Below are 13,684 nucleotides of genomic sequence, written 5' to 3'. Positions count from 1 at the left end.
AAAATACTAAAATAATCTACCCTACTGAGATCTCTGAAAATTTCTTTCTAATAGGGCTAGAAAAATATCTATCCTGCCCCTACTTGAAGCACTAAGACATTCTCCTGCCTACTTAATTTTTATTATATCCTTGATATTTTTGAGATTTTAGTCCTTTCAATAAATTTTGTTATTATTTTGTCTAATTCTATATCTTTGGTAATCTAATTTGTATAGTATTTAAAGTAAATCTATAGAGTAATTAAGTAATTAAACCATTCTAAACATGGGTGTACTCTAGCTATGAACAATGACTATTTTCCCCAATTACTTAGGTCTTCTTTTATTTCTTGAAAAACTCTTGAGTGGCTGTATTTATATAAGTCCTTTAAGTATCTTGGTGAGTAAACTCCAAGATATTTAATGCATTTTGATATTTTAAAATAGAATTTCTTAATTTCTTTTTTATGATACTTTTAGTAATAGAAATGCTGAAAATTCCAGTAGACTTACTTTGTATCCTGCTACTTTACTGATGCTTTGAATTGCAATTCATTTTTTCACTGATTCTGCATGTTTACATAAACATTCGTAACACACAAATAGAAAACAGTTTTGTCTCTTAAGTCTTTGCTTATGCTTAATTCCATCATTTTTTGTTGTTGTAATTGCTATAGATAAGCATTACCAGCACTGTCAAGTAATAGTGGAGGTAGTAGGCACCTTTGCTTCACTCCTGGTCTTACTGGGAAAGTATCCATTGTTTCTGTTAAAAATCATGTTAACTCAAGTTGTAAACAGGCTTTAAATCATATTACCACAGAATCAGAGAAAAGAAAGGGTCTTGAACCAAAGAAATCTTATATCTTGGAAAAATATCCATACTACCTCTATGTGAAGTGCAAAAGTGGAAAGGAATGTATTACTCCATACTAAGCACAAATCTGCCTCTCAACACCTTTTGCTCAGAGGACAAGTAGAAAAGTTAAAACTCTTTTTGTAATGGTACTTACTGAATGTATAAGAACAGCTATCATAGTCTCTGTAACACTTCTCTTCTCCAAGCTAGACATCTCCAGTTCTTCAACAAATTCTCATATGGCATGGTGTCTAGTCACTTTATCATGCTGATCATAATACAGAAAGGCCTGTCATTTTTATACTTTTTAACATTCTGCCCTAAAATTTATAACTACTATATTTCATTAAATGTTCATTCTACAGAGAGATATATAGTCATTTGTTTTATTATTTTCATAAAGATGGGAAAGAACTGGACTTTTATAGTTGGAGATCACTATGTTAGGCATTATAATACTAGTATACATCATATTTTGTAAGGGTAAATAATTTTTAGATATATTGTCATAGGCTCTTTGCTAAAAACAAAATCAGTAACTTGGCATCAATACTTATGAGTGATATTGGTTCACTATATTTTTCTCTCTCCCTAGTTTGGGTTAGGAACATATGTTAAATAGACAAGTTTAGAAAAGTGCCTTCTTTCTCTGATTTTGGGTAAAGATGACGTAGCAAATTATTTGTTCTTTAATTATGTGCTATAATTTAATTATCCATCTATCTGGATAAGAAGCTTTTTTTCTTTTGGCTTCATTTATGGGCTACCCATTATTTCTCTTTCTGGGCCTGGGCTGTTTAGATTCTTGACAAGACACCCTAAAGGAAAGATAAGAGGCAACATATACCATTCAAGTCAAACCACCACTACTATACCTTGAGCACCAATTCCCCTCATACCATGATGGGGACAATCAATTAATAAACATTTATTGAGCACCTACTATGCGCCAGGCACTGTGCTAAGCACTGGGGATACAAAAAGAGGCAGAACAGTCCCTGCCCTGAAAGAGCTCACAATCTAATGGGGAAATAAAAAGCAAACAAATATATACAAAGCAAGCTATATACAGAATGAATAGGAAATAATTAAAGGGGGAAGGCATTAGAATTAAGAGGCATTGAGGAAGGCATCTAGCAAAAGATAATTTTATTTGGACTTACAGAAAGGCAGGGAGGTCAGTTGGCTGGGATAGCTCTGGTCTGGAATAGCAATGTTCCACATACCACCGGACCTGTCTCCAGTTCAGCCCTTACAGCCATAACTGGGGGCAGAAATCATTGTGGAGAGGGGACCCACTTTCCTCACCATCACCAGAAACAACTGCAGACCATTGTCATCAAAAGATAAGTGGGCACAGGAGACCTGGGGGTGGTAGCACCTTCCAGACCAGTGGTCCTGCTTCTAATCTAGTCATTCTCATCAGCTACCACACAGTGCAGGGAAGCTAGCTTAGCTGAAGCACCAAAGTAACCCGGAGCAGAAACAACTGGTAGTGCATGCAAGACAAAGCAAACCCACCTCCTTAACCACTATCTCTTGGAACACAAAAGCCTAGAGAATAGTAATATTTCCAGGATAGAGTTCTTTCCCAACATCCTGGGAAGCAAGCCCAATGAAGACATGGCCTAGCAACTGCTCCAGTAGGTGCTACAGCCACAATTACTGATGACCCAGGAAAGGAAATTCTTGCCACAAATGTCCTTAGAACTGTCCAATGGTTCCACATCAGAAAATGATACTATTTTTTCAGTGAAAATGACATTAAATAAGAGGCATTAACATTTACCTTGCTGCTACTTCCTAAGCACCATGGGATATTTCTATCTGACTTAAAGCTAAAACTTATATATACATTCTCACTCCACTGGGTTTTTATTTTGTTTACTAACTCAATAAAACTTTTTGTTTTCAAGTCTGTTGATTTTCAAAATTTCTCTTTTTATGCTTGTTTTGGTATTATTTGATGATTTTTCATTTTTAATTGCTTCTTTAATTTATTAATTTTCTCTTGCTTTCCTTTTGTTAACATATGTGTTAAGATATAAATTTGCCTATAAGGACTACTTTAGCTGTATTTCCTGTGTTGGCATATTATCTCTTTCTTTTATTATTCTCTTTAAGATTACTAATTTATTTTTCTTTGATCTACTGTTTCAGACAATAATAATTAGAATTCATGGTTAAAATGAAGAGGCAGAGTAAAATTTTGTTCATATTTTCCTTAATGATTGTAATTTTAATAATACTATCATTTGTAAGGTCTGTGTTCAACATTTATACCCTTATTTATGAGTTATTACTTCCTAGCATGTGAACAATTTTTTGTAAAGGTAAAGTAACTACATGGTGCTGAACAATAAGCTTACGCATTAAGTTTCTTACTCAGTAATCATGTATATTCTATCATATATATCTTTTCCCAACATTTTTTCAGATCCTTAAATTTTCTCTGATGCATTGTTCTGCTGGCTCTGTCTCAATGTGAAAGAAATACACTCAAGTCAGGTACAATTATTGTCTTATTATCCAGGGCATTTGCCATTTGGATAGTTTTTCCTGTAAGTAAACTGATGCAGTCATCCAATGCATACACACACACACACACACACATACACGCACACACACATACACGCACACGCACATGCACATAAAATATTGACATGTTCTCATTATCTAAGACATTTTTAATTAAGTACAGTGTAGTCTCCCAGTTTGTCTCTCTTGACCAGTATTCAGTTCAACAAGCACATGGTTATTTTCAAAATTCTGAAAATAGAAAGATAAAACACAATGTTCCTGCCTCTAAAAATCTTATTTTTTGCTATAGTCTTCTCTGAAAATATGGTTGCCTCTCCTACATTTTGTGATTCAAATGAAGCTAATAAATTTTACTCCACAGCTTTATTTTAATGCCATGGGAATATTTTCAATGTGTTGTTCATATCTAAAAATGTGTCTTTCCACCCATCAAATCCAGTTATATCTTTTCTTTTCATTAAACAAAAAAACCCACACTTGTACATAGTTTGTTTTACTTTTTTAAAAAATCAGACTTACAAGACTGTGGAATTTCTATCAACCATTTCGTAAAATACAACTGGGAAACTATGTCATTGATAAGCCCCAAATTTAAAAGAAAGTTAAGTGTCAAAAATGAAGAATCCTCATTCTAATAAAGAACATCTTAACCATTTTCCCAAGAATACTTCCTTTCCTCTCCCTTTAAAAAAATTCTAGGCTCAAAGAGAAAATATCAACTTTGAATAAAGAGATTTTGAAGCAATTATAATCCTGGAACCATACAGGAAGTACTACAATAGTTGAAAAATATGCCAAAGAAAAGAAAAAGGAATTAAAAAGTCTGCTTTAAAAAATAACTATGTACCAACATCAACAACTATTATAAAATGACCACAATTATACACTGACGAATATATTGTAAGTATACTATCAATAAATATGCATAACATATATATTGTATTTATGATATCAGGAGATCTTTCATTCACACAGTGAATTACTTTTTAATACTTGAGGAACATAAACATTATAGCAATAAAGAAAAATAAACTTGAAATAAAAAATATTATTACATAAAGACAATAATATTAAAATTTAAGAGAAAGCAAGCAAACACGGAATTGGGAAGCTCTAAAATATAATTTAAAATGAAAGTAATTTATTTACAGGAAGTTAAACCTAAGTTTGCAAAAACATTTAAAACTACAAATACTTGTAAAAGTTGTTAGACACTTGGTTAAATCAACTTATAAACTACAGTTCATGTTACTAGGCAGGTGGATACACTTGGAAGGTAGGACAGTTGGCTTCCTATTGGAATAATTTGCCCCATTATACCATTACATCTTTCTCACATGGAGCTCATTACACCTGGGCTCTGCAGTTTGCACTGCTGATATATTCACTTCTGGGCATCTTTCAAAGTGTTGATATTTTTCAAAATACCTACATGATTGGGAAACTGGGTTGTACAAATGGTTTATACCTTTTCCATAATAAAGATGAAACCTTTCAGCACAGATCTAACTTTCTCTAAATTTAAATTCCATAAGACATTGTTCTCCATGGATATGAAATACCTTTTTTTCCCCATTAAAAAAAAACAACCCTTTAAATAATTAATACATTAGCTAATCTCTCCTTGAATATCTTGCAAAAACAAGAGAATATAAATGTAAGATATTCTTCTAACTGATCCACTAAAACAAGTAAGACAAGTTACTATTTTTCATAAAAGATTTCATTTTCCTTTGAAAAACTACTATGAGAAACACATCTGACATTTATGTAGACAACACTTTATGTTTTGAATAATATTGTTTACCCTAAGACAACTGGAATATTAAACCTGCTGGAATAAAAGATTTCCTTGACTTTGAAAAGCAAACATAACTAGTTTAGTAAGAAATATATAATATCTATAATTCTATAAGGAATTTAATAAAATAAATGACTCAATAAATTTATACATTTCAATCATCTGACAAACCATGTAGGTATTTATTCAACAAACACCTGTGCAAAAAACAAAACATTTTAGAAATATCTATGAGAAAGGAATCATGGAAGGCATTACCTATTCCATGTTCTAAAGTCTTTTAAAATGTATTTTTATTGATATATTTTCTTTTTAAATTATCTAGACTTCTCACTATATCTTCCTCCAGCTCCTTTCAAAGACATATTCCTATAACAAGGATTTTTTTTTAAAGAGAGAAAGACAAAACTCAGCAAAACTTATCAATAAATCAAAAAAAAAATCTGAAGTGATATGCAATGTTCCATACCAGAAAAGCCCTCCCCTGAACCTCTGCAAAGTCAGGTAAAGGTGTCTTCTCATTTCTCTTCCTTAGGGTCATGCTGACTCTTTATAACTTTGCAATATTCATCTTCAATTGCTTCATGGTTGTTGGTTTTTCCATTTACACTGATGTAATCTGATTGTGCTTACTTCATTTTGTATCTGTTCACAGAAGTGTTTCCATGCTTATCTATATTTATCAAATTCATTTTTGTCAGTCATTAAACACTTATTAAGTGCCTTTTATGTGCCAGGACATATTGTATTGAGTATTGAGGTTACAGAGACAATTGTGGGAAAACAAAAACATTCAAACAAATACTCTTTATTTGTGGGTAAGGCACACAAATAAGTACGGAACAAGTGAGAGAATCATGAAGTAGAAAAAACAGGATCTAAAAAGCATGATTCAGGAAAGTTTAAAAAGGGGAGAACATTTTCAGCTAAGGCAGGGCTGTCAAAACTTAGGTTGTTACTGAAAACAATGGACAATATATTTTGATTTGCCATTTTAGTCAGAGCTCTGCAGTAACTCAGCTTCATTTACTAAGGCATTTATGTAAATTTCTATGCTTGTAGGCAGGCCGCATAAATCGTACTGCTGGTGGCATGCGCAGGCTGCATTCTGGACAGCCCCGATCTAGGGAGAAGAAGGAATCTAGGGAGCAACTGAGTTTATTTAGTGCTTGCATGTCTATGTGTGTACATGAGCAATATGGTCAGGCCTACCTTTTAGGAAAACTAATTTGACAGCTAAGTGGAGGACAGGCTGGAGAAAGAGGTGAGGCAAGAACAGCCATGAGAATATTACAATAGTCTAGGTGTGAGGTGATGAGTACCTGCACCAGGATGATGGCAGTGTCAGAGGAAAAAAGGGGATATACAGGAGAGGCATTATGATAGTAAAATCAGCAGACCATAGTGACAGACTGGACATGGGGGAACAGAAGAGAGAAGGAGGGAGGGAGAAAGGGAGTGAGAGGGAGGGGGGGGAGAAGAGAGAGAGAGAGAGAGAGACAGACAGACAAAGAGAGACAGAGAGAGACAGAGAGGAGTCAAGGATGTCACCTAGGTTCTGAGCCTAAGCTACTTGGAGGATGGTGTTGTCCACTACAGTAACTAGGAAGTACAGGGGGAGGATTTGGGGGAGGGGAGGGGGACAGAGAATACATCTTTCATTTTTCATTAATGGTTAAGCCCAAATTTAAAGGATAGGTCACCTTGGGTTACAACTTGAGCTCCTTTCTTGTTTGGAACACAGTATTCCATATATTCCAGCAATTTCTGGTAGATGCAGAAAGTCTTTTGTTATTATAACGTACTTTCCTTTATATTTGAAAGTATTTTTCTTGGTTTCCTGATGTATTTGTTGTTTGTCCGTGGAATTATTAAATTTAGTTACAATGTATCTTGGAAGTTCCAGCATAGAGCTTTTTTTCTATTTTTGAGGCATTGTGTGGATTTTTTGATTGGCAATTATTTTGGAGGATCAGAAATTCTGTACAATTTCTTGTTTCTTGTATTACTGTGTTCAGGTTTTTTGACTTACATCTTTCTGGGAAAACAACAGTCATTAAGTTGCCATGCATCCTGTCTTTGAAATCAATACGTTTTGCTTGTATGGAAATAATTTTTCTTTTAATGTTACTGGATTTTTGCTTCTCTTCTTCCAGATTGTTCTTTATTTCTGTGTCTTTACATCTCCACTCAGTTATTGTCTCTTTTGTTTCTTTAGCGAGACTTGTCACTGTGGATTTTAGTTTTCTTACTCTGCTAATTATTTCCGCTGCACAGATGATTCTGCTTTCAGAAATATTATTTCCTTTTTAGAATTATTTAGGAACATCCTGCTGTAGATGGATGCTCTCTTGTGAATCTACAGGGTCCTCTTCTTCATCAAGTGTTGATTCATTTTATTTTGTTTTGTAATATTCATTCATAGATTTTTGGGACTCTTTCACCTAATCTGGAATCTCTATTCCCTTCCGTTATTATTGTGATTCCTATCTTCCCTGTTGCTTTATCTGCTTATGCTTAAGGTCTCTAATTGTTTTGCTTTGTTTTTTACAACTGGGATCTTTGGTAACTTCAACCTATTTTCTCCTTATAATCCCCTACTGCTTTCTGACTCCATCTCCTTTGAATGTGGTTTCCCTTTGAGCTGGATCTCAAAATCACCATGCTTGGAATGCACTGCCTTCTTGTTTTTGCCTTTCAGATTTCTAATCTTTCTTCAAAATTCAGTTGCAACCCATTTATGAATGTTTACCTGAATGCTTCTTTCACTTCAGCTGAAAAGTGTTCTCTTTTTAAATTTTCTTAAAGCATGTTTTTTAGACCCTCAGAATCTTTCAATGGCTCTTTTTACTCCCAAGGAAATGATGTAGTAAGGTTTGTGTTTTTAAAAGATTATTTTTGTGGACTATGGATTAGAAAAGTGACTAAGGGACAGGAGATCCATAAGGAGGCTATAAACCAAACATGAGATGATGAGAGCCTGACCTTCTCCAATGCTCATGTCCATCAGATCATAGATACAGGTCTGGAAAAGACCACATAGAGGCCCTAGAGTTCAAGGTCATCATTTTACAGATGAAAAAACTGAGGCTCAGAAAGGTAAATTATTTGCCTAGGGTCACACAGGTAGTAGAGATAGGCTATGAATGATAACAATATCCCATTTATAGACGGAATACAGTCACAACTGCTGTCAAAGTTGAGCAAGCAAAAGAAATTTTGAAATTTTGCTTAAAGTCACATATGATCTATAATTTGAAAATCTATTTCATTAATACACAGTTATGTACACCAAGTTAACCCTGAAAACAGGAACAGTGATACAGCATCACTAATCATTTGAAATGGTTCTCCTTAGGCGGGTACTTAAGAAAATGTTTATATGAAGTATAAGACAAAGGAGGGGGAAGCTAGGTGGCACAGTGGATAAAGTAGCAAGCCTGGAGTCAGGAAGACTCCTCTTCCTGAGCTCAAATATGGCACTTACTAGCTCTGTGACTCTCTTTGCCTCTGTTTCTTCCATCTGTAAAAATGAACTGGAGAAGGAAATGGCAAACCACTCTACTATCTTTGCCAAGAAAACTCCGAATGGGGGCATGAAGAGTTGGACAGGACTGGACAACTACAACATCACGCAAGAGTAAGACAGACATTAGTGATGGACTCGGTGTCCGGGAAACCTGAGCTTAAAACTTGTCTAGAAATTTACTGGTTATGCGGCTCTGTAGTGAATCACCTAAACTTTATGAATCTCAATTTCTTCATCTGCGAAATGGAGATAACAATACTATCTATAATACAATGTTGTTAGTGAGAATCAGATGAAATTAATATGAGAAGCACTTTGTAGCTCCTGAAACAATACATAAGCATAAGCTACGATGATGGCAATGATGATGAAGAAGAAGAAGGGAATGATGGTGATGCTGACTGGTGGTGGAATTCAAAATTTTTGAAATCATTGTTACCTTAGGCAAGTCATTTGACCTCTGTACAGAATGGTTTCTAAAATCCCTTCCAACTCTAAATCTATAATCCTATGAAATGAAATTCGAAAATTTCTAGTTAGCTCTCCCACCTCAGAAATGCCTACATAGTGAAAAACCAATATTCTTTAGTAGCCTTGAGGATAATCTGTCACTTATACTAAGGAAGAAATTAAAGAATTTCTTAACTGGACCTGTGATTTCTTTGATGTAGGGAAACTGGTGAGGAATTTCCTCTATCAATATAGATCTGTACCTTCTCAACACTGAGAGTGACTTCCCCAGGGTCACACAGCCAGGATGTCCCAGAAGAGGGACCTGACCTCAGTAATTCAGGTGTCAAAGTTTTCAATCTACAGCACATTGGCTCTCAAAAAAAAAAGGCAGGTAAAAGTTACCCTAGGGATTATTAGCTTGTACATATGTGCTTACGATGACATTGTTTTTTGATTCTTTGGTGTCAGCTCTTCTATCATTGTGAAGTGGTCATTAAGGAATCATTCCCTTTCTAATAAGCCATGCGAGCTACAATTTGACTATCCTGAGAAAGTATAAATTTACCTCTTGATGACGTGCTGTTGCCATAGAAATCCTGTTCAGTGTGAGATGAAATGTAGGTTGAGACATTTGGTGCATTTGCTTTAAGCTGTAAACTTTGTAAAGTTGTAATCTGTGGGATGACGATTAAATACCTCTAATTCAGAATTTCCTCTAAACAAGAGAAAATTGTAGAACCCAGGCACCTTGCTTACCACTGGACAGTCAATGTTTATGACCCAATGCTGCCCTGCTGGTAGGCCCCATGTTCCCACCTTCTGTGGGGTGGAGGATTGAAAGGAAAGGGCAGGCCTGAAGACAAAGCCCAGAGCAGGCAGCTGTTAAATTCTGGCCAGAGTACATCTGCAGGCAATAGGAGCAGGGGGTGGGGGTGAAGATTGGAAGGTCTCTGTCTCCCTACCCCCATAAATAACACTTCTCAGCTGGAATGCACCTGAATATTTGTAGGGTGAAGATTGGAAGGTCTCTGTCTCCCTACCCCCATAAATAACACTTCTCAGCTGGAATGCACCTGAATATTTGTAGGAAACTGAGCATTTAATAACAGCAATTTCCTCACTGTAATCTATTAAAAACCAGCCCTTCACACAGAAATAATATTTATATTAATTTACATACTCATATTTAACCTAATCAACTTCACCAATTTGCTATAAATAACATGACGTTTACTTACATGACTTTCATGTAAGACATTTCAGTGTAATGCCTTAATAATAGCAGATTCAGCAATTTTGATTTACGAAATGAAGAGAAAGTTTTATCAAACAACCAAACTGACCAGGTCACAATAAATCTTGAAAAATTTTGATTTTCAGAAATGACCAAAATCGACTATCTCAAGCCTCATTAGCTTTCACCCATAGTGACATTCTATTATTTCTATTTTGGCTTACACTTCAATTTTCTCATATGAGGACTAACTGCTCAAAGAACTGAAGGAAATCTCAGATAGTCCTCAAGAAAGGAATACAGTCCAATATAACATGGTCTAATATAATATTCATTATGGCAATAGCATAACAGCTATCCTAGCATGGGCAGCTAGGTAGTGACAGGGAAATGATGCCAGACCCGAGTCAGGAAGACCCGAACTGAAATCTGGCCTAAGAATCTTACTAGTTGTGTGACCCTGGGCAAGTCACTTAACCCTGTTTGCCTTAGTTTCCTCATCTGTAAAATGAGCTGGAGAAGGAAATGGCAAACCACTCCAGTCTCTTTGCCAAGAAAACCCTAAACGGGGTCATGAAGAGTTAGACCAACTGAAGCAACAAAACAACAGCAATTTCCTAGTAGAATGCTAAAGATTAAATCTCTCGGAGCATTCAGATAACAACAACTTTCTCAAGGTACTTTTTACTGTCTACAAATGCCAGGTTTTAAAAATAACATGAATGCTACTGTATTCATACATTTGCAACTTCCTGTAAATGTTCACTATACCCTAGAATTAAAAAGATTCATTCTGGATTCTATCCAAGGAGGACTTATCTACTTAAGTGCCAAAAGGCTGTCATTATAATATAGCAGTCTGATCTATAAGAAAGTTTCTAAATGACTGACTTCTGGTTTTATCTGGGTTCTATGGTTTTTTCATTTATCTAAATACCCCGGTTCTCATAAAAGAAAAGAAGATATGTTATTTCCCATTTAAGGAAAGAATAAGCTGGAGGAACTGGATTTTGCAAAATTTGAAACATATGCATATCCATACCAGGTAAAAAAAGGCAAAACAAAACTGAAGAACGTTTTTAGAACTAAAATATTCACAAAATCATTCATTATTACAGAATTATTAAAAAAACTTACACAAAATGTCGAACCATTGTTTGATGCTATGACAGAATGAATTTCATCTCCCATTTTGATTGATAGATCCCAGTTTGCCATTTTTGGCTTAAGGATGGGAACTCTAAAAAAGAAAAGCAATTCACATTTTCAGATTATTCCCTCTTTCTCTAAATTGGTCTCCCCTGCTTGTGCCTCTCCAAATATTGAAATTAAGTTAATAATATAGTGTCAAAAAGTATATATGAAAGTAACCATTAAAAAAAACCAAACAACCCAATCCTACTTGCAAAGCAGTCCTCAAATCATAAATCAGTTATTTTATAAAAATGTTTGCAACTTGCAAAACATTTCCACAAAGAAAGTCTTTAGGTTCCGAGGCCAGCTGTTAAAAAAAATTTAACCATTATATATGTGAAACATAGCATGAAATTCACATTTATATAGCACTTTAAAATTCGCAAAATACTCTCTTTTGATCACAACACCCTACAAAGTTGTGTATTCCTATCCCAATGGCACCAATGAGGAAACTGAGGCTCCCACTGGTTAAGTAACTTAACCACAATTAAATAGCTAGAAAATGACATAGGATTTGAATTCTGGCGTCCTGAATCAAAATCTTGTACTTTTTCTACCATATCATACTGAGAGGAACACTCCTTTTATAGAGAAATGCATTTGACGTTCCAACGGAGGCCAGGAACACGGTCTCTCTATCCCTATATGATGAATGGAGACAGCTAGGTGGCTCAATGGATAGAGCACTGGGCCTGGAGTCAGGAAGATCTGAGTTCAAATCCAGCCTCAGAGACTTGCTAGCTGTGTGACCCTGGGCAAGTCACTTAACCTCTGTTTACCTTAAGCCCCTGGAAAGAGAAATGGTGAAGCACTATGATAATCTTTCCCAAGAAAACCCCATGGTCAGTAATGGCATGACATGGTCCTTAGGCTCTTGAAGAGTCAGATATGACTCAACAACCACAAATAGGAGGAATAAGGATGTTGAGTCAGACATGACTCAACAACCACAAATAGGAGGAATAAGGATGCTCAGTGTCTTGGAGACACTGGTGACAGGCGCTATGGCAGGAGCAGGGGCTGTAACAGCAAAAGGACTTCAGGCTGCGAACAGAAGGCTGGAGGTCTGATTACTCAGAGGCAGATGAGATAAGGAAAAATATACAATACAGGATCAGAACTGTCAAGTATAAACCTTTTGAAATACTTCTTAGGCCTGAGGCTTGTTCTCCTTTAACTTCACATCCTTTCTTTTCTTTTCTATGTTCTAGGAATGGGCCTGTTTCCCTTCTGATTGCTTCAGATCCAAGTTTTATTTGCTTTCTATTTTAACCAACTGCTTTGCCCTACTTTTGCCTCCCTGTCAAACTTTAGAACCAAACATCTTAAACTTTTTCGCCAATCTATCCCCAAAGCACTTGATCATTAGCAAGTTATTTATTAAGGTGTATGTATACATTTTTTTTTGTTAAAAGCAATGGGAAAGTGAGGGAGATAAGCCTTCTTATAGACAGTAGTTTTACTTCTTTTGTTTTCATCAGAGAATAATATAGCTGAAACCATTCTCACAGAGATGAGAAATAGCCATATAGGCTCATTTTTTCCCTTAGTTGCCCTTTTCTGCAATAAAATCATTGTCTGCTCTATATTTTTGAATCTTCTCAACATTGAAATATCTTCAAATTATATAACCAAGTGCCCTCAGAACTGTATTGAATTCAGCATAAATGTTTTTTTCATTTTGACCACTTTGACCTCTTCCACATTTCATTCAATTCAACATTTAACTACCTGATTTAGCCAAGATGGGGGAAACACTTCAGCCCAGCTCTTCCAACATTCCCCTTCAAACAACTTTAAAACAATGCCTTAGTTCAAATTCTTAAGTGGCACAGCCAAAAAAAGGTCAAGGTGAGAAATTTCTCCAGCCCAAGACAACTCAGGAGGTTGGAAGGAGAAGGCTGTGACACTATGGTGAGTGCTAGCCCTGAGCACACATTGTAGCAACAGCAGCTGACAGCCTTAGAGGTGGTGGCAACGGCAGCAGGAGTAACTTCAGACCAAAGATAATAAGGGGATTGAAAAACTGATCAGAAAGAGATTACAGGGGACTTCTGTGCTAGCAACTCCACTGCTGGTACCCACTTCCAG

The 13,684-nt window shown here is 35.6% G+C and overlaps 1 protein-coding gene across 1 annotated transcript in view; it reads right to left on the bottom strand.

The window, feature by feature from the left end:
* Positions 1–13,684, bottom strand: part of PCCA (propionyl-CoA carboxylase subunit alpha) — a 515,891-nt gene that overhangs the window by 159,520 nt on the left and 342,687 nt on the right. The window contains exon 19 of the mRNA XM_036753355.1: positions 11,534–11,636. Coding sequence (XP_036609250.1) covers positions 11,534–11,636 — 103 coding nt within the window. The remainder of the gene's footprint in view (positions 1–11,533; positions 11,637–13,684) is intronic.

The sequence above is a fragment of the Trichosurus vulpecula genome, chromosome 4, assembly GCF_011100635.1.
Source record: "Trichosurus vulpecula isolate mTriVul1 chromosome 4, mTriVul1.pri, whole genome shotgun sequence".
Lineage (NCBI taxonomy): Eukaryota > Metazoa > Chordata > Mammalia > Diprotodontia > Phalangeridae > Trichosurus > Trichosurus vulpecula.
Note: the sequence above shows the minus strand (reverse complement) of the source record. Positions and strands in the feature narration are given on the sequence as shown.